The following is a 20,563-nucleotide window of genomic DNA, read 5'->3' on the forward strand; positions in this document are numbered from 1 at the left end:
AGAAAGACTGCAGTTGGTCCAGAATGCGGCCGCGCGGGTGATTATGGGGAGTACTAAGTACTCCCATGTGACACCTCTCCTGCGCGAGCTGCACTGGCTTCCTGTGGTCTATCGAGTGCGTTTCAAGGTCTTGATTACGATCTTTAAAGCGCTCCATGGCTCAGGACCTAGTTACCTGCGGGATCGTATTCTGCCCCATACATCCCTACGACCCATCCGCTCGCACAGAGAGGGACTTCTCCAGGTGCCGTCCACCAGACAGTGCCATGGGGCGGCGCCTAGGAGCAGAGCCTTCTCTGTGGCGGGCCCAGCCCTGTGGAATGACCTCCCCCCGGATATTAGGACCACTACTGACCTCCGCTCCTTCCGTGTCAAGCTCAAGACCCACCTTTTCCAAATAGCCGGCCTGGCTCAACCATAACTTCGTATCGCTCCTGATGGGTTTTTTAATTTAGTAATTTTATTTAAGGGGATTTTAAATTGTGTTTTTAATTGTCTTTCACCTATAAGTCAACTCTCCTCCATGCACATATGTATATGTCTCTGTTCTTTTTGTATATATGTTTGTCTTATGTGTATTTTTATCCGTTTTGATTGTACGCCGCCCCGAGTCCTTCGGGAGAGGGTTGCGGCTAATCAAATAAAATTATTATTATTATTATAAAGGGAAGGAAGAAAGAAAGGAAGGAAGGAAGGAAGAAGAAAAAGAAAGAAAGAAAGGGAGGGAGGGAAAGAAAAAGGAGAGGAAAGGAGGACTACAAACCTGGCAGTAGAAGCAGCTTCAGAGGATAATCCAGGGCTGGGAGGGACCTAGAGGTCATCTAGTCCAACCCTGCTTCAGCAGGACATTGTTAAAGTGAGTTTCTGTCTTTTGATCTCCCAGTTACATGACTACGTGGCCACGCCCACCCAGTCACATGATCCCCACCCAGTCACGCCCACAGAACCGATAGCAAAAAAAAAATATTTAGATTTCACCCCGGTCCGAATGTAGCTGAATAAAAACCTCTCACCCGGACCAATGAAGGACCAAACCTTGAAGTTGGCTCTCCAACCAACTGCGAATCCCTCTCTAGTGGCAGCTCCCACCCCACGTAGGTCAAACGTCCCATCTGCCCCCCCTCCCTGACCCCTTTGGGGGAGGGGAGGGGGGAGAGGTCCAGTTCTGTAACTCCTGGACTTCTGACCGGCCTGCCCAGCGGAGAGAAGCCAAGCCTCCCCAGGTAGCTCACCTTTCCGTCTTTCACCTGGCAATTCAACAGCCTTCATGCCAGTCACGGCTGAGGACCCTCCCCCCGCTCCCCCCCCGCCCAATTGTCACCGAATGCCCCCTTCCAATCGAGGGCTAATTTAATTAGAAAGCACCCATTTTAGTTAATTGGCTGAAGAAGATCGGCTGCGGGGAGCAGATGTTCGCCTCCCTGCCCCCCTTCCCAGGCCCGGGCTGTGTGGGTAGGGGGCTTGTTTTGTAAATGACTCTGCTCAGCCTTGTTTAAGAGAGAAAAGGGGATTGGGGGGGGGGCAACAGCCCTCTCTGTCAACACTTTACAGCTCTCTGCACGGTCGGAGCGAGGAGAAACCCCTGGCAACTCGGGTGTGTGTGGGGGGGGGGGGGCTGCACATTGGCGGCCACACGGCTGTCGTTTTATGGTCATATTTCACGATCGTAACGTTAATGGGAGATGCTGCTCCAGCATCTTTTTTTTTAAATTTTTAACGGCTCCACTGAGCACGCTCAACGCAAAACGCTTTTGCTTCGGAAAACTCACGGAGGCTTCTGGGGCTTTGGGGGTTTTTATCATTACTTACCTCTTCAGTTTCGGCAGGGAGGACTTGGCCGGTGGGTCTCGGTCCCCTTGCCCTTCCCTCGGGGCTCACCTGCCTCACCTGGGACTGTGTCCTCCTGACCCACCTGGGCTCCTCTGTAGGCCGAAGCTCTGCTGATCTGGTGCTCTTGGATGGATGGAGGAGGAGGAGGAATATGAGAAGGGGGAGGACTGGGGGGAGGACTTGGTGCTCTCTGCTCTTGGCTGTTTTCTTGCAGACGTTTCATGACCCTACTAGGCAACATCATCAGTGGTAGAAGGAGTGGAGTTTGTGGAGAAGAGGAGGAGGAAGGCCAAGGAGCTCTTTGTGCTCTCTGAGCTTGGTGGTTTTCTTGAAGACGTTTCATGACCCAACTAGGGAACATCATCAGTGGTAGAGGGAGTGGGGTGTTCGGAGAGGAGGAGGAAGGGGAGGAAGAAGGAGGAGGAAGAGAAGGAGAACTGGGGGCCCTTGGGGCTCTCTGAGCTTGGGGCTTTCCTTGCAGACGTTTCATGACCCTACTAGGCAACATCATCAGTGCTAGAAGGGAATGCAGCTGGCAGGGGGGAGGACAGGGGGGTCCTTGGGGCTCTCTGAGCTGGGTGGTTTCCTTGTGGGAAGAAGCTGGGCCTCCCTGCCTCTAAGGAGCCCCCTGGGAGCTGTGGGGCACCCCCAGGCCAGCATTTCAGTGCCGTTAAGTGAATCCGGCCTCCTCATGGACTTTGCTTGCCAGACGGTCGTACAAGGGGGATCCCATGACCCCTGGGGCACGGCCACGGTCACAAATATGAGTCAGTTGCCAAGCCTACAAATTTTGAGGTTGTGACCGTGGGAATGCCGCAATGGTCGCAAGTGTGAAAAACGGTCACAAGCCCCCTTTGTCGGCCCCATTGTAACCTTAGTCACTAAATGAGCCGTTGTAAGTTGATTTCTCCCTTGGGAAGATGCCTGCCTTGGGAAGGGGGCTGGACTAGAGGACCTTCAGGATTCCCCTCCCTCCCTCCCACTCTGCCTGCCTGCCTCCCTCCGAAGGGCAGGAGAGAGGCTTGTTGGTTTTCACAGAAAGACGTCCGTCGTTGTTTGAAGCGCAGAGTCTCTCGTAGGCGGCCCGACCAGCTGAGCCAAGGCTGGTTTTCCCTCCAGGCTGCCTGCCGGTCCTGGCCCTGCACCCCCCCCTCCCCTTGCTCCCCAGCCCTTCCATCATCACCATAAGGGGGGGGGGGGGAGACTTCCTAGCCAGAGCCGTCACTAAGTAGAAATGATAGACCTGGTTCCAGGAAGATAAATGGGGGCCGCTCCCCATGCGCAGAAGGTCGGGAAAAGAAGTGAACGGGGTGGGGGTGGGGGTGGGGGTGGCAGCAAGATTGATCACCTGGCTGAGCCCACCCAGGAGGGACACGGAAGAGAGGGGGGGGATCGGAAAGGGAAATGCAATTCTCTTTGCTCCTTCTAGCAGCACTTTTGCTGCTCCCTTCCTTCCTCCCCTACACCTCCCTTCACTCACTCACTGACTCACTCATCCAATTACTCATTCACTCACTCCTTCCTTCCTTCCTCCTTCACTCACTCACTCACTCACTCACATCCATCCAATTACTCATTCACTCACTCACCCCTCCCTCCCTTTCTTCCTACACACTCACTCGCTCATCCATCCAGTTGCTCACTCTTTCACTTACTCCTTCCCTCCCTCCCTGCATTCATAAACACAGAATCCTAGGACCGGAAACAACCTTAGAGATCATCAAGTCCAACCCCCTGCCCAAGGCAGAGAAAAGTATTCCATCCAGGACAAGTGGCTGTCCAGTCTCTTCTTGAGAACTTCTGGAGGCAACTTCTGTTCCACTGGTCAATTGTCTTCACTGTCAGGAAATTTCTCCTCAGTTCTAAGTTGCTTCTCTCCTTGATTAGTTTCCACCCATTGCTTCTTGTTCTGCCCTCAGGTACCTTGGAGAATAGCTTGACTCCCTCTTCTTTGTGGCAACCCCTGAGATATTGGAACAATGCTATCCTGTCTCCCCTAGTCCTTCTTTCTCTTAAGCTAGACATACCCAGTTCCTGCAACCGTTCTTCATATGTTTTAGTCTCCAGTCCCCTAATCATCTTTGTTGCTCTTCCCTGCACTCTTTCTAGAGTCTCCACATCTTTTCTACATTGTGGCGACCAAAACTGAAAGCAAATATTCCAAGTGTGGTCTCACCTGTGCCCTATCAAATGGGTCCTCTCATTGTTGTGAACCGAACTGAACCAATTCATACTCGACTATTCACATCCAGGGTTTCCCCATTCTTGCTCCGCTGACAGCTGGATATCTTTTGGGCCGCCCGGAAATGCAAATGTCAGGACTCCAAATAGCATCCAAAATTAAATCAGAGTCCCAGGCAAAGGATTCCTCAAAGTTCCAATGTATTAAGAGAGCCACGTTGGCACATCTGGGAAGACCCGAATCTGAAAGCTTCCCGGATTTCTCACCCAGTTGAAAGTTCAAGATCTTTCCCCCACACCCACAAGCCAATCCCATGGTCCAATCTCCCACTGCCACGCTATCAGTTCCACCTACCCAATTCCGGTCAGGTGCAGAAACAAAGGATGACCTTGGCTTTCTAGAAAGAATGTTGTTATGGCTACATCGCATCTCACTCTCCCTACAATCCCCCCTCCCATTTCCCCACCATAGAAAAGGCATAGCGGAAGAATAGAACGTGTGGCCGGCCAAAGATCCAAAAGAAAAGAGGGCTGCAGGCCTGACAGCAACTTTAATCTGTGCGAACTCCTTGCTAAAGGAGGAGGGAGCTTGAGGGCTGCTTGCTCAGCCGGCACGGGGCTTCTTCTGCCTCCTGGATTTCCCCTCATTTGCTGGCCTGGCATGAAATAGATGGGGCTGCGTTTCAAAATGATTCCTCATTCAGATGAGCCTTTCCTTTCCGTTCCTTTTGCGCAGATCCCGCATTGATTCCGAGGACATTAATCCTGGCCATTGGGATATTTCCCTAGCATTCTGGCATTTGTCGGAAGGGGGAGAAGGGAAGGCCCCCGTTGAAGTGTCACTTCGGTCATGGGACTCTGCGTGTGGACTTGCACCAATGGCTAAATCTTTGCAAGAGCATAATTGCATTTATGAGGAGTGGGCTCCAGGACGTTCGTTTCTTTCTTTCTTTCTTTCTTTCTTTCTTTCTTTCTTTCTTTCTTTCTTTCTTTCACTCTCTCATTCTTTCTTTTTCTTTCTCTCTTTTTTCTTCCTCTTTTCCTTTCTTCCTTCCATTTTTTTCTTTTTCTTCTTTTTCTCTCTCTTTTTCTTTCTCTCATTCTTTCTTTTTTTCTTTTTCTTTCTCTTTTCCTTTGTTCCTTCCATTTATTTCCTTTTCTTTCTCCCTCTCCCTCTCATTCTTTCTTCATTCCTTCCTTTTCTTTCTCTCCCTCCATCTTTCTTTTTTTCCTTTTCTTTCTCTTTCTTTCTCTCTTTCCTTTTAATTTCTTTCTTTCTCTTTCTTTCCTTTCTCTTTCTTTCTTTTTCTTCCTTCCCTCCTTTTTTCCTTTCCTTTCCTCTCCTCTCTTTTCTTTTCACTTAGAGGCGAACATGGTCTTAGCTCCTCTTCTCTAATGTAGTCTCGACTCTCTCAGCCCTCCTCCTTGTTGGATGGTTGCTGTTGTCTTAAAATTTTCAATTTTAAGATCCTTACCATTGAATTTTCTTTTTGAAAAAGCATGACTGATGGCTGTTAAGGACAGGCGTATGTGTAAACCTTCGAACAGTTATAAGCCAAACTATAAAGCAGAGACAAAAACCGAAATCTCAGTGGCGTGCTTGAGAGGCGGGAGGACAAGCAGGAATAACAAACTTACGGAATAATTGTAAAATTATTCTAAATTAAAAAATTATTGTGAAATTAATGAAATTTCATAAGTAAGGAAGGAGTAAAATGGGAGTAAAATGAGGTTGAAAAAAGTGATACTCCCAGCACCATAAAACTGTGGCCTACCTTAGTCTGTTTTTCGTCACTTAGATCGGGGGTGTCCAAACTTGGGAACTTTAAGACTTGTGCTGGGGAATTCTGGGAGTTGAAGTCCACAAGTCTTAAAGCATGGCTGGCTGGGGAATTCTGTGAGTTGAAGTCCACAAGTCTTAAAGTTCCCAAGTTTGGACACCCCTGACTTAGATCCCTCTTTCCCAGGCTTGGCAGCTTTAAGGTGGGTGGACTTCAACTCCCAGAATCCCCTGCATTTATACACAGGGGGCTGGCCCTGTCAGTCTCGGGGGGGGGGGTGTTCCTTGATTAGGCTGCCCTTAAGTTGGAGTTGAAAGCAATAAACAACACCCCATCAAGAATTGCCAAGGATACAGGCAAGCCATAGTATATAAAATGGGAGCAACACCTCCCCCCCTCCTCCTAGCACTGATGATGTTACCTAGTCTGGTAATAAAACGTCTGCAAAAAAATAACTGAGCTCAGAAAACACCAAGAACCAACCCCACAGTCTTCTTCCTCCCCCTCCCCCATTCCACAACCCCCCTCCTCTTCTAGCACTGATGATGTTACCTAGACTGGTAATAAAACGTCTGCGAGAAAATAACTGAGGTCAGAAAACCCCACAGTCGTCCTCCTCCTCCATCATTCCTCAAACTCCCTTCCAGACCTATGATTTTATGTACTTGGGGCTGCTCTCTTCGTGGCCCTTTGGGGTCCTGAAAGCCTAAGGCCTTCCTGCCAGGGGGACAGAGTGGCACAGCGGGCAGTTACGGGGCTGGCTATTTCTGGCCACTGTCTCTCTTGCCGGGTGAGTAATGGCCCCGTCTCTGCTGACTCCCCTTGATGTATGCCTGTTATACTAAGGGTGGAAAGGTGCTAAACGAGCCCTCTTTATTTTACATAAATTAGCTGAAAAGCCGTAAATCAGGACTACCCAAAGTTTGTTCAGGCAAGATTTAGAAGGCAGCTGGAGCAAAGGCCACCCATCATCCTCATCCTCTCCTCCTGCCCCGGGGAAGCTCTCTGGTCCCCCTGGCCTCTTCTTCGCAGAAAGATAGTCCTTGACTTACCGTCCCTTTAGCGACTGTTCGAAATGACATTGGCACTTTTAAAAAGTGGCTTATGACCTTTTTTCACACTTAACGACCGTTGCAGCATCCCCAGGGTCTCGTGATCAAAATTCAGACCCTTGGCAACCAGTTCATATTTACGACGGTCGCAGTGTCCCGGGGGGATACACGCAATCCCCTTTTGCGACCTTTGGGCGAGCCAAGTCAGTGGGGGGGAGCCTCAGATTCGCTGAGCAACGGTGTTGCTATCTTTACAACGGCAGTGATTCGCTTAACAACGGTGGCGGGAAAGGTGGTAAGACAGAGCCAAGCTCGCTTAACAACTGTCTCACTTAGCGATGGAAACTTGGGGCTGAGTTGTGGTCATAAGTTGAGGATGATCTGTATTTCCAGGGTCTCCAATCCTCCCAGGAAATATGGCAGGGTGCCCATCTAGGAGTCAGAGAGGCTACTGGTAGGGGTCAGTTCTGCTTGTTCCTGAGCTTCAGCCACAGGGTTGGCCCCTGGTCAAGGTCCTCAGCATTGGCTCTGCCAGAGAAGGGCCTTCTACTGATGGGCCTGGGGCTGCAAACTCTGCGTCTGCGGGGGAGGGAGGGGCTTTCAGCCAGAGGTGCAGAAGCAGCTTCCCATCTCAGGTTTGGCTCCCAGGACCAGACCAGCCCACCTCCCTCGGGTTCCTGCCCCGCCTCCCTCCAGTACCCCAAGTATCTTTGGGGTTTGGCTGCTTCTCCTCATAGAGAGCTGTGGAGGGTCACATCTGTCCTTTTGCTGAGGTTGCAAAAAACAGCTCAAGGCATTTCTCTCCCAGCCAGGGTTAGATTGGTTGGGTTGAGTTGGGTTGGGTTGATTCAGTTGGGTTGGTTGGATTTGGTTGGATTCAATTGGATTTGGTTGGTTGGGTTGGATTGAAGTGGACTGGATTGGATTCTATTGGATTGGTTGGGTTGGGTTGGGTTGGGTTGATTCAGTTGGGTTGGATTGGATTCTATTTGACTGGATTGGATTCTATTAGATTGGGTTGGTTGAGTTCAATTAAATTGGATTCTATTGGATTGTTTGGGCTGGGTTGAGTTAAGTTGGATTGGGTTCAATTGAATTGGACTAGATTTGGTTGGCCACCTGGCTGGGTAGACAGACAGACAGACAGATGGAAGAAAGAGAGAGAGAAAGAAAGAAAGAAAGAAAGAAAGAAAGAAAGAAAGAAAGAAAGAAAGAAAGAAAGAAAGAAAGAAAGAAAAAAAGAAAAAAAGAAAAAAGAGAAAGAAAGAAGAAAAGAGAGAAAGGAAGAAATAAAAAGAAAGAAAGAAGAAAGAAAGAAAGAAAGAAAGAAAGAAAGAAAGAAAGAGAAAGAAAGAAAGATTGGAGAAGATGGAGTGCCCTGACTGGGGAGGGGAGGGGGAGGCAGGGCTGACCTTCCATCTCTCCAGATGTGGTCGGGAAAGGCTGTGCCACACCTGGAGAGAAAGAGGTGAGCTTAATAAAGGATGGGAAAGAGGAATCGTGGGTTCGAATGGCGGGGTTTTGGCCAGGAGGTTTTTCTCTGCCTGCTTTCCTCCCCTCTGAGAGCTGACCTCCTCCTCTCTTTTCTCTCCCCCCCCCCCCCCCAGGAAAGCCCCTGCAGATCAAGCCCAGGCTGTGACGCCTCCTCCTGCCAACACCGAAGGCTGACCGGCCACCAAGTTTTCGACTCGCTCGCTCTTTCTCAGGGATCAGGTGTCCTTCCCGGCAACTACCTCAGAGCAATGCCAGGCCGGGGCAGGGGGCGGGGGGCAAAAGCCAGGACCTCAACACACCCATCCCTTCAGCAAGGACTGACCCTGGCACCAAGACCTCTCTGTCTCCAGCACCCCAAATGTTGTGGTTTTCACGGTCGCGAGAAAGGAACGTTCCCCTTTCCCACGCTCCCCAAATCCATCTGCCAAGGCCGCATTTGGGCTCCTTCTGCTGGATAAGACTGGTGGGCGCCTTTCAAGAGACCCTCGCTCAGTTCTGAGCCCCCCCCTTCCCTAGGCAAGCAGACCCCAACCCCTCTTGTCCTGAGGGTGCCTCCCTCTCGGCCGCCCTGGCCGGTCAGCTCCCCCTGCCCCCTTGGCTTCCCTTTCTGCAACGGTGGTGGTTGGGCGTTTTCTGTAGCACAACCCAAGGGGGAACTGGGGGGGGGAGGGTGTAATCGTTGTGGGTGTAGCATCCCAGATACTTTGTGTTGGACAAACGGGACACAAAAGTTGGCCCGAAAGAAACAAGATTTTGCAGAAACGCAAAGCTGATTTAATTTTTTTTCTCTCTTTCCGCTCTGGGGGAAAAATGCAACCTGGAGGATTTGCAACCTCTCCTCTTTTGCAAGCTTTTGTTAACATTCATGCCCAGCTTTGGACTCCTAGCAATTTGTAACGTAGACCTGTCTGGATGCTTTTAATACACATAAATGCAAGCAAAATGTTCATACTTGTTGACATGGTGCATTTCTTACTTGTTATTCGGGTCCTCCCGGTGAAGGGAGTTCGCCTTTCGTGGGTCGCTGGATTTTGAGTCCTTCCTTTAACTTCCTGCCCCCTGCTCTCGTCCTCTTCCCGGGTCCTTTACCGCAAGATAAAAGAAGATGCGGAGACTCTAGAAAGAGTGCAGAGAAGAGCAAGAAAGAGGATTAGGGGACTGGAGACTAAAACATAGGAAGAAAGGTTGCAGGAACTGGGTATGTCTAGTCCAGTGAAAAGGATAAGAGCAGTCTTCCAATATCTGAGGGGCTGCCCCAAAGAAGAGGGGGTCTTCCAATATTTGGGGGTGTGAAATGTTACCAGTTCGGGCCAGTTTGCCCAAACTGGTAGTAAAAAATACTAAAAAAAGTTTTAAAAAACCTGTTCCCATGATCGCATGTTGCACAGCTGATCTTTGGAACTTTTTTTAAAAAAACGTTTAAGCACTTTTTCTACTACAGGTTCTCCGGAAACGTGGGGGTGGGGGTGGGTGGCCCGATTTTGCTCCCAGCAGGCTTCCCTGTTAGGCCCAAAATGGGAGGGAGAGGGGGGGAGCGGAGAAAGAAAGGAAGAAAGAGAGAGAGAGAGGGAGGGAGGGAGGGAAAAAGGAGAGGAAGGGAGGTCTACAAACTTGGCACTAGAAGCAGCTTCAGAGGATAATCCAGGGCTTGAATGGACCTGGAGGTCATCTAGTCCAACCCTGCTCCAGCAAGACAGCAGTTTCTGTCTTTTGATCCCCCCAGTCACATGACTGCATAGCCACACCCACCCAGTCACATGACCCACCACCACCAAGCCACGCCCACAGAACAGGTAGAGTTCACCCCTGGGTCGGCTGTCCTCCAAAGCCCCTGAAGGGAGGACGAGAAGCAATGAATGGAAACTCATCAAGGAGAGAAGCAACCTGGAACAATCCACCAGTGGAACAGCTTGCCACTAGAAGTGGTGGCTGCTCCAACTGGAATTTTTTCGGAGGAGACTGGACAGCTATCTGAAAGGGTAGAGGGCAGTGATGGCAAACCTTTGTGCCACCAAATGTCCAAACCGGAACATGCGTGCACATGTGTGCATGTTAATGTGCCAGAGCACCGGAAACCCGAAGACCAGCTGCTCAGCATGCACAGGCCTGTTTTTCAGGCCCTTTTTGGCTGGAAAACAGCCCCCCCCAAAAAATGGCCTGAAAGCGTTCTACTTTTGGGTGGTTTTTAAGGCTGTTTTCTGGCACTGGTGCCCGCAAAGGCCAGCTGCCCAGTGCACGTGTGCCAGGAAGCCAAAGACCAGCTGGTGGTGGTGCACATGCCCACAGAGAGGGCTCTGCGTGCCACCTTTGGCAAGCATGCCATAGGTTCGCCATGACGGGCATAGTGTTTCCTGCCTGAGAAGGGGGCTGGACTAGAAGACCTCCAAGGTCCCTTCCAACTCTGCGATTCTGCTACTCTGGAGCCAGCCCAGGCTCTACAAGCCATACAGGCAAAGGGATTGGGCAAACCTGATTGGGCAGAGGACGGGCACGCTCAGCCCTTCCCCACCAATCAGGGCTAAGCAGGAAGCCATGCCCTTTTCTTTTGATCTCGGGTGGAGAACTGAAATGCATCGCTCTCACCTGGCATGAGATGGGATGTATTGCTCTGGCAGGGGATGATGGGACTTCCAGAGCATGAGATGGACTAAGTTGAGCTAGGTCAAAGGTCAGCATCGTTCTCTCCACCCACCCAGCATTTTCAGTGGTCTTTTTCCTGTCTTGAAACTTCCTGAAACAGGGAGAGGAAAAGGGGGGACAGGAGGAAAGAGGTGCCACGCCATAATACTGTGATGGTGAACCTATGGCGCCTATGTCTTGGGGGGAGCAGTAATTTCTGGTCTCCACGGATGACCGGTTAAAGAGCATCCTGTCTGTAAATTGGTAAGAAATTCTACAGTTCCAAAAGGAAAAAAAAAACTTAAATAGGAGTTAGGACATTGTTGAAGACACTCGAGTGGCAGCCTCTGTTGTGCTCCATTCGTTTGGGAAGCTTCTTCTCAGGGACATGGACAAAGAATGGGGGGGGGGGGAGGAAGGGTCCTCAAAGCTAGCTCAGAAGTGCTTGGCTGCCTCTCTTCAAACAGTAGAAGGTCTTCGGTGCTCTCGGATCATGGTTGTTTCTTTGCAGGCATCTCATGGCCCAGCTATGTAATATCATCAATGCTAGAGGGAAAGGGGGCTTGTGGAGAGGAGGGGGAGGAGGAAGAAAAGGAGGACAAAGAGAAGACGAGGAGGAGAAAAACTGGGGTCCTTGGGAGTCTCTGAACCTGTTTGGTTTCTTGCCAATGTTTCATTAACCAACTAGGCAACATCATCCGTGCTACAGGAGAGTAGGGTTGGTGGAGTGGAAGAGGAGGAGGAGGAGGAGGAGGAGGGTGAGGACCTTGGTGCTCTCTGAGAACACCTGTTTTCTTGAAGATGTTACCCAACTAAGTAACATCATCAGTCTTAGAAGGGAGGGTTTTTGTAGAGGAAGGAGAAGCAGGACTAGGTGAAAGAAGAGGAGGAGAACAGGGGCATCCGAGGTGCCTAGGAGGGAAAATAGGAGGGGGGGTTATATGGAGATTCAGGTTAATGTCCAGTTTCCAAATAGCATCCAAAAGTAAATCAGAGTCCGAGGCAAAGTATTGCTCAAAGTTCCAATGTATGAAGAGAGCCATGTTGGCACATCTGGGAAAACCCGAATCTGAAAGCTTCCCAGTTTTCCCCACCCAGTTGAAAGTCCAAGATCTTGCCCCCACACCCACAATCCATCCCATGGTCCAATCTCCCACTGCCACGGTGGCAGTTCCACCCGTCCAGTTCCGGTCAGGTGCAGAGACAAAGATGACCTTGGCTTTCTAGAAAGAATGTTGTTATGACTACATAGCATCAAACTCTGTACAATCCCCCCTCCCATTTTCCCATGATAGAAAATAGTAGAAAGTGTGGCAGGTCTGAAGTACAAAAGAAAAGAAGGCTTGCAGGCATGATAGCCTGAGTTTGGCGGTTTTCTTGCACACCTTTCCTTACCCAGCTAAGTAACATCATCAGTGCTAGAAAGCAGGGGGGTTGGTGAAGGAGGAGGAGGACTGTGGGGTCCTGGGTGGTCTCTGAGCTTGCTTGTTTTTCTGCAGATGTTTCATTACCCAACTAGGGAACATCATCAGTGTTAGAAAGGAGAGGGGTTTGCAGAATACAGGAGGGAGGAGGAAGAGGGGAAGAGGAGGAGGAGGAAGATGACCGTGGGGTCCTTGGTGCGCTCTCAGCTTGGTGCTTCCCTTCCAGTCCTTTTATTACCCAACTAAGTAACATCATCAGTCTTGGAAGGGAGTTTGTTTTCAGAGAGGAGTTTGCTCTCTGAGCTCGATGGTTCTCTTGCAGACCCTTCATGACCCCATAAGGTCGCATCACGAGTGGGCAAAGGATGCCTCCTCCTCCTCCTCCTCCTCCTCCTCCTCCTCCTCCTCCTCCTCCTCCTCCTCCTCCTCCTCCTCCTCCTCTCTTTGGATCGAGCCTCCCTGCCCCATCCTTCCCCGGCTGCCAGCAGCCAAAGACCGACTCCTCTTCTCCCCCCACCCCCATCCCCCCCCCCCACCGGTGATTCAGCTCCGCTCATCCCCACTGAGCAGCAGCGCAGCTAATAAAAGATTGATTGGGGAGAGAGGCACAATCTGCCCCTCGTCCAGGGGATGGAGGGCTGCAGCGAGAGGGCGATGAGCAGCCCCCTCCCCTTTGATTGGGCTGCCTTTATGTCTCCCTCTCCGTTGCTTTATCTCCGTGATTTAAGGTCCTGTCTGTGTCGGCAGTCCCCATGGAGCTGGTCAAAGAGCCTCTCGCCGCTTGTTTCGTCTTCTTCCAAACTTGCTTTTTGCATAAGGGAAGCCGGGGGGATTTTCAGGAGAGGCCGCCCCATCTGGGTGGGCAAGTTGGCACTTTGTCCTTGGTTTTCCAGGAAAACGTCCTGAAGAGCGGGGGGGGGGGCAGAATTGCTCTCTGCAGATAAGAGCATCTTAAAGTCTAGTCTGTGCTAGTTGTTCCTGACTCTAGGGGGCGGTGCTCATCTCTGTTTCAAAGCCAAAGAGCCAGTGCTGTCCGAAGACGTCTCCGTGGTCATGTGGCTGGCAGGATTCAACGCCGAAGGCACCCGGAACGCTGTTCCCTTCCCACCAAAGGTGGTTCCTATTTTTCTACTCGCATTTTTGTACTTGTTTTTGAACTGCTAGGTTGGCAGAAGCTGGGACAAGTCACGGGAGCTCCCTCCGTTATGCAGCACTAGGGATTCGAACCGCTGACCTTCCTGATCGACAAGCTCAGCTTCTTAGCCACCGAGCCACCGCATCCCTAAGAGCATCCTGGTCTCATCTAAACCAGCATTCTGCTCCAGGAACTGGCTACCAGTTGGTTCTTACTGGGATCCAGCTGGGGACGAAGCTTCTTGCAACTGGCATCCGATTCAGGATTTCTCCATGACAACTGCTGTTTCAGGGTCCCTAGGGGTTTTCTTGCAAACGTTTCATGACCCAACTAGGGAACAGCATTGGTGCTAGAAGGGAGGGAGGTTGTGGAAAGGAGGAAGGAGGAGGAAGAAAAGGAGGACAAGGAAAAGAGGAGGAGGAGGAGGACTGCGGGGCCCTGGTGCTCTCTGAGCTTGGTGGTTTTCTTGCAAACATTTCAAGACCCAACTAGGTAACATCATCAGTGCTACAACGGAGTGGGGCTTGTTTATATCCACGTGGCTCACTCCACCAGTGTCAGTGGGATTTATTTTGGCTGGTTTTTTGGCCATTCTCAGGGCATTTTTCAGGCAATTTTCAGGCTGTTTTCTGTCCGTTTTCTGGGCTGTTCTCAGTCCATTTGGGGGGCATTTTTGGCTTGAAAGACAGCTTGGAAATGGCCCCAAAACGGCCTGAAAACAGACAGAAAAATGGCCTGGAAAACAGCCCAGAAAACGGTCTTGAAAATAACCCAGAAATGGCCCAAAAATGGCTTGAGAACAGCCTGAAAAACAGCCTGAAAATGGCTCAAAAATGGCTTTTTCAAGCCATTTTCAGGCCATTTTCTGGCACTCCGACAGCCACAAAGACCAGCTGTCTGGCGTGCTGGAAACCAGAAGAGCAACTGGCGGTGGCATAAGTGCCCACAAAGAGGGTGCCATAGGTTTGCCATCACGGGCCTAGAGCCTCCTGCTTGAGCAGGGGGATGGACTAGAAGACCTTCGAGGTCCCTTCTGTTATTCTGAGAAGTTAAATTTTACAGATTAATAGGGTTGGAAGGGACCATTGAGGTCACCTAGTCCAAGCAGGAGACCCTGCACCATTTCTGAAGGCAGCCCAATCTCTTCTTGAAAGCTTCCACTGACGAAGCCCCCACAATGTCCGAAGGCAACTTCTGTTCCATGGGTTGATTTTCAAAGAAAGAAACCAAGACACTCATATTTTCCCCTCATGCCTCAGTCAGCGCTGGGGTTCCCATTTCCCTCCTTCTATCTGGGGTCTCTGATGTGGGTCCCCAATCATCCTCTGATGCGGAGGAAGTCCACTCCATCGGCCAAGCTCTCGGGGGTCACCAGAGGAGCGTGAGATGTCAGACTTCCCCATGGCTGACCCTCTGGCCTTCTTGACCCTCTTCCACAGGTGTCCACCTCCACACTCCTCAAGGTATGATGGAGCTGATGGCCAACATCAGCCAAAGATGTACTCCTCTCAAACAATCTCAGCCCACATTGTAACAGCATTGCAAAAAAAGGCATTAAGGGCTGTTAACCTAATTTTGAGAAGCTTCTTCTCTGGGAATATTGCACTGCAAACGGGGGCATATAAAACCTTTGCCAGACCAATTCTCGGATACAGCTCGCCTGCCTGGAATCCATGCTGTACATTAATACGATCGAGTGAGTCCAGAGATACAGTATTTCACAAGAGAAGAGTCCTCCGCTCCTCTGCTCGCAACAGAATCCCTTTTGCCACCAGGCTCGAAATTTTGGGCTTAGGCAACTTAGAACTACGCCGATTAAGGTCTGACCTAAGCGTAGTACACACAATTGTCTGCTACAACATCCTACCTGTCAACAATTACTTCAGCTTCAACCACAATAATACAGGGGCAAACAATCGATGCAAACTCAAGGTAAACGGCTCCAAACTCGATTGTGGAAAATACGACTTCAGCAACAGAGTGGTCAATGCCTGGAATGCTCTACCCACTCCATTGTTACATTCCCAACCCCCCATAACTTTAACCTAAAACTGTCTACTGTTGACCTCACCCCATTCCTTAGAGGTCTGCAAAGGGAGCGTGCATAAGTGCACCAGAGTGCCTACCGTCTCTGTCCTACTGTCTCCATTCATTTGTACCCATTTCCTGTGTTCTTATTCATGTTTATTCTTATTCCTGTTATCTTGTACATGAGTGACAAGTTAAATAAATAAATTTCCGGGAGGATACCAGGCCAGAGAAGGCCTGCATCACCAGTCAGGACAAATCAAGCTCTCAATTCCTAGCAGGTCTGAGCCGAATTCCTGGATAATTCTACCCCTTCCTGCAACAGCAGGTTGTTGCATCCTGAATATTGCGAGTAAATTTTCCTTCCTGCGCCTGAGGATCATTTGGGCGTTTGGGTCTCGACGGCGCCGTAACCGAGGTGAACAAATCACCTCAGCCTCGGAAAATTGCAGCTATCAATTTTGGCGGAGTCTCCCACCACCTCAGGAGCCCCCCAATAAAAGAGGCTCTCGGCTAATGAGAAAGCAAATACTTGCCGTTGCCTTGAAGTCTTTTCCGTATTCATTAGCGCCCGTCTCTCCGGGGCTGCTCCTGTGTGTAAGTTCCTCTTTCTTTAAATACGTTTTCATGACCCCTCGGAGAGGGTCTTGGTTGTGGGTGTGGGTGGGTGAGAAATCAGTCCTCCACGTCCGATCCTTTCTGTCCGACAAGAAAGCACCGACAGCCACGGAAGAAGGGATCTTACTTTGCACTCTTCGCTTTTGAAACAGGTTTTTCAATATTTCTTTAAATAAAACATCATGTAAATACGTCTAACAAAGGGATGGAGGGAAAGGAGAAGGCACAGTCGATGGGTTACTTCTGGCTCCTCAAAGTTGGGGCTCCAGGTTCAAAAGAGACTTATGGGCCTTGGGAGGTGTTAAGGGAATTGTTTGCGGGGGGCAGGGGGGGCCTCTCACTGCTGATTTCAGGAAGAAGAAGGGGATGTTCCATTCAATGATCTTTTCAGGGAGAAAGACAATGGGGTTTTGTCCAGAGAGGGTCAGGCAGGAAGCAAGAGGCCCTAGGTCCATGAACCCATGGCATGCATGCTGGAAGTGGCACACAGAGCCATCTCTCTGGCCGCGCCAGCCATCACCCGTTGCTCTTCCGGGTTCCGGGGCACCAGCCAGCTGGTCTTCACGCAGCTGCTCTTTGGGTTTCCAGCATCCACATGTGCACTGCCCACCTGGTCCTCCTGTTTCTGGTGCGCAGGCATGCCTGAAGACCAGCTGGCCGGTGTGCATGCATGCGCTAGAAAACAGAAGAACATTTTCTTGGTGCACGTATACGCACAAAAGCTGCTGCACTTCCAGTTTCCGGGCATGTGCGCACACATGCTTCCATTCCGGCACTTGGTGCTGAAAAGGTTCACCAACACTGTCCCAGGTGTTCTCTGAGCTTGGTGGTTTCCTTGCAAAAGTTTCATTACCCAACTAGGTAACATCATCAGTTTTTCCTTTTCCTTTTCTTTCCTCCCCTCCCCTCCTAGTGAGAATCATCAACCAACGGAACAGAGTTTCCCTTCGGAAGTTGTGGGAGCTTCATCCCTGGAGGCTTTGAAGTAGAGACTTGACTGCCATCGGTCAGAAATGGTGTAGGGTCTCCTGCTTGGCTGGGGGGGTTGGGCTAGATGACCTACAAGGTCCCTTCCAACTCTGTTAGTCTGTTAAGATGTGGAGACTCTAGAAAGAGTGCAGAGAAGAGCAACAAAGATGATTAGGGGACTGGAGACTAAAACATATGAAGAACGGTTGCAGGAACTGGGTATGTTTAGCTTAAGAGAAAAGAAGGTCCAGGGGAGACATGAGAGCAGTCTTCCAATATCTCAGGGGTTGCCTCAAAGAAGAGGGAGTCAAGCTATTCCCCAAGGCACCTGAGGGTAGGACAAGAAGCAATGGGTGGAAACTAATCAAGGAGAGAAGCAACTTAGAACTGAGGAGAATTAGACAAAACAATTATTTGAGGGGCTGCCCCAAAGAAGAGGGGGGTCAAACTATTTTCCAAAGCACCAGAAGGACAAGAAGCAGCAGATGGAAATTATCCAAGGAGAGAAGCAACCTAGAACAAAGGGAAAAAAATTGACAATGAGAACAATTAATTTGCAAAGTCAACGGGGGAAGTCAAATTCACTTCCCCATCACCTTCCTAACTTAACAGCTGCAGCTCTTCTCTTGACAACTGGGGCAAGGAAGGTCGTGAAATGGGGCAGAGCCCACTGAATAACTGTCTCCCCTAACAACAGAAATTTGGGGCTCAGTTGTGGTCGTTAAGATTAGGACTACCTGTATTTGGGGAGGCACGTAGGGCAGGGGTGGGATTCAATTTGTTTTACGACTGATTCTGTGGGCGTGGCTTGGTGGGCGTGGCAGGGGAAGGGTACTGCAAAATCCCCATTCCCTCCTGATCGGCTGGGACTCGGGAGGCAGAGAATAGATGGGGGCGTGGCCAGCCAGAGGTGGTATTTGCCGGTTCTCCAAACTACTCAAAATTTCCGCTACCGGTTCTCCAGAACCTCTCAGAACCTGCTGAATCCTACCTCTGACGTGGGGTCCTTGATGGCACCCCAAGGAGGCTCCGGCCTCAAATCTTCCCAGCACAGAAAAGTCATCTAGGGGACACCTACTTGCTCCAGCGGCTGCTTGAAAGGCGCTCTATAAACTGGTACCGCCCCAGGCACCTGATGGAATCTGATAGATTCCTGACGGAGCTTGGGCCAATACCTGTAGCCTTGTCCCGCTCCCGTTCCGAGGACCTAGTGACTGCCTGGAATAGGGCGACGACTGGGGCCTTGGACCGGGTTGCGCCTTTGCGACCTCTCCTGCGGCATCGACCCACCCGGGCTCCTTGGTTTACTGAGGAGCTCAGGGTGATGAAGCGCCACAGGAGACGTCTAGAGAGCAGGTGGAGATCCTCGCGCTCCGAATCTGACCGAACACAGGTAAGAGCCTATTTGCGGACTTACCTTGTGGCAATAAGAGCGGCCAAACGTAGACATTGCGCTGCTCTTATTGCGTCCGCGGATAACCGCCCTGCCGCCCTGTTTAGGGTGACTCGCTCCCTTTTATCGCAGGGGGCGCGGGAGACACCCTTACAGGGTAGAGCAGAGGAGTTTGGGGAATATCTTCAGGACAAAATCGATCAGATCCGGAGCGGGTGGACCTCCGTCAGTGGACCAGACGAGCCGCCAACAGCGAGTCTTGAGAGACCATTCTGGGAGGAGTTTGACTCTGTTGCCCTCGAGGATTTGGACAGGCTGCGTGGACGGCTGCGACCCACCACTTGTTTAACGGACCCGTGCCCCTCCTGGCTGGTACTGGCAGCCTGGGAGGTGACACGAGGCTGGCTCCTGGGCCTGGTGAGCGCCTCACTGAGTGAGGGATACTTACCAACCGCCTTGAAAGAGGCGGTGGTGAGACCCTTGCTCAAGAGGCCTGCGCTCGACCCAATGGAGCTAGCTAACTATCGTCCAGTCTCCAACCTCCCCTTCTTGGCGAAGGTTGTCGAGAATGTGGTGGCGCAGCAGCTCCCACGACACCTAGACGAATCCGACTATCTAGACCCACGCCAGTCCGGCTTCCGACCCGGGCACAGCACCGAGACAGCCTTGGTCGCGTTGGTTGATGATCTCTGGAGGGCCAGAGATAGGGGTTGCTCCTCTATCCTGGTCCTATTAGACCTCTCGGCGGCTTTTGATACCATCGACCATGGTATCCTATTGCGCCGGTTGGAGGGGATGGGAGTCGGAGGCACCGTTTTGCGGTGGTTCGGCTCCTACCTCTCCGACCGGAAGCAATGTGTGTTGACAGGGGGGCAGAGATCGTCCCTGAGGCCACTCACTTGTGGGGTGCCACAGGGGTCGGTTCTCTCGCCTCTCCTGTTCAACGCATATGTGAAGCCGCTGGGTGAGATCATCCGTGGTTTTGGGGTTGAGTACCATCTTTACGCTGATGATACTCAGCTGTATATTTCAACCCCAAACCACCCCAACGAGGCTGTCGAAGTGATGTCCCGGTGTTTGGAAGCCGTCGGGGTCTGGATGGGGGACAACAGACTCAAACTCAACCCCTCCAAGACCGAGTGGCTGTGGTTACCGGCACCTCGGTTCAGCCAGCTGACTCCATCGCTGGCCATAGGGGGCGAACAATTGTCCCCTGTGGAGCGGGCGCGCAATTTGGGCGTCCTCCTTGATGCCCGGCTGTCAATGGAGGACCATGTGGCAGCCGTGGCAAGGGGGGCGTTCCACCAGGTTCGCCTGGTGCGCCAATTGCGCCCCCTACTGGACCGGAGTGCCCTGCGCACGGTCACTCATGCGCTGGTGACGTCTCGCCTGGACTACTGCAATGCCCTCTACATGGGGCTTCCCTTGGGACGCATCCGGAGACTGCAGCTAGTTCAGAACGCAGCCGCGCGGGTTATTATGGGAAGTACACGTTACTCCCACGTAACACCTCTCCTGCGCGAGCTGCACTGGCTACCTGTGGCCTTTCGGGTGCGTTTCAAGGTATTGATCACCATCTTTAAAGCGCTCCATGGCAGAGGACCTAGGTATCTGCAGGATCGCATCCTACCACACACGTCCCTGCGACCTATCCGCTCACACAGAGAGGGGCTCCTCCTGGTGCCGTCTGCTAGTCAATGCCAGCGGGCGACACCTAGGAGTAGATCCTTCTCTGTGATGGGCCCAACCCTCTGGAATGACCTCCCCCCAGACATTCGAACTACCACCGACCTCCGTTCCTTCCGGCAAAAGTTAAAGACTCACCTGTTTCAATCAGCTGGCCTGGCACTTTCTTAGTTTTTACCTCCCAGGGATTTATTTTATTTTAGGGTTTGGGGTTTTAATTGTGATGTTTTAAGATTAGAATTATTTATTTCTTAGTACAGCCTATTTCCCCCTCCAAATGTATCTTAAATGTAGTTTAAATGTATTTAATTATTATGAATGATTTTATTATATTGACTGTACACCGCCCCGAG

At 51.1% G+C, this 20,563-nt stretch overlaps 1 protein-coding gene across 1 annotated transcript in view; it reads left to right on the forward strand.

The window, feature by feature from the left end:
• ZC3H3 (zinc finger CCCH-type containing 3) overlaps positions 1 to 9,285 on the forward strand; it is a 193,390-nt gene extending 184,105 nt beyond the window's left edge. The window contains exon 12 of the mRNA XM_081951954.1: positions 8,452 to 9,285. Within this exon, the coding sequence (XP_081808080.1) occupies positions 8,452 to 8,483 (32 nt within the window). The 3' untranslated portion in view covers positions 8,484 to 9,285. The remainder of the gene's footprint in view (positions 1 to 8,451) is intronic.
• Positions 9,286 to 20,563: the final 11,278 nt, after the last annotated feature.

This window comes from Natrix helvetica, assembly GCF_964273705.1.
Source record: "Natrix helvetica genome assembly, chromosome: 4".
Taxonomy (NCBI): domain Eukaryota; kingdom Metazoa; phylum Chordata; class Lepidosauria; order Squamata; family Natricidae; genus Natrix; species Natrix helvetica.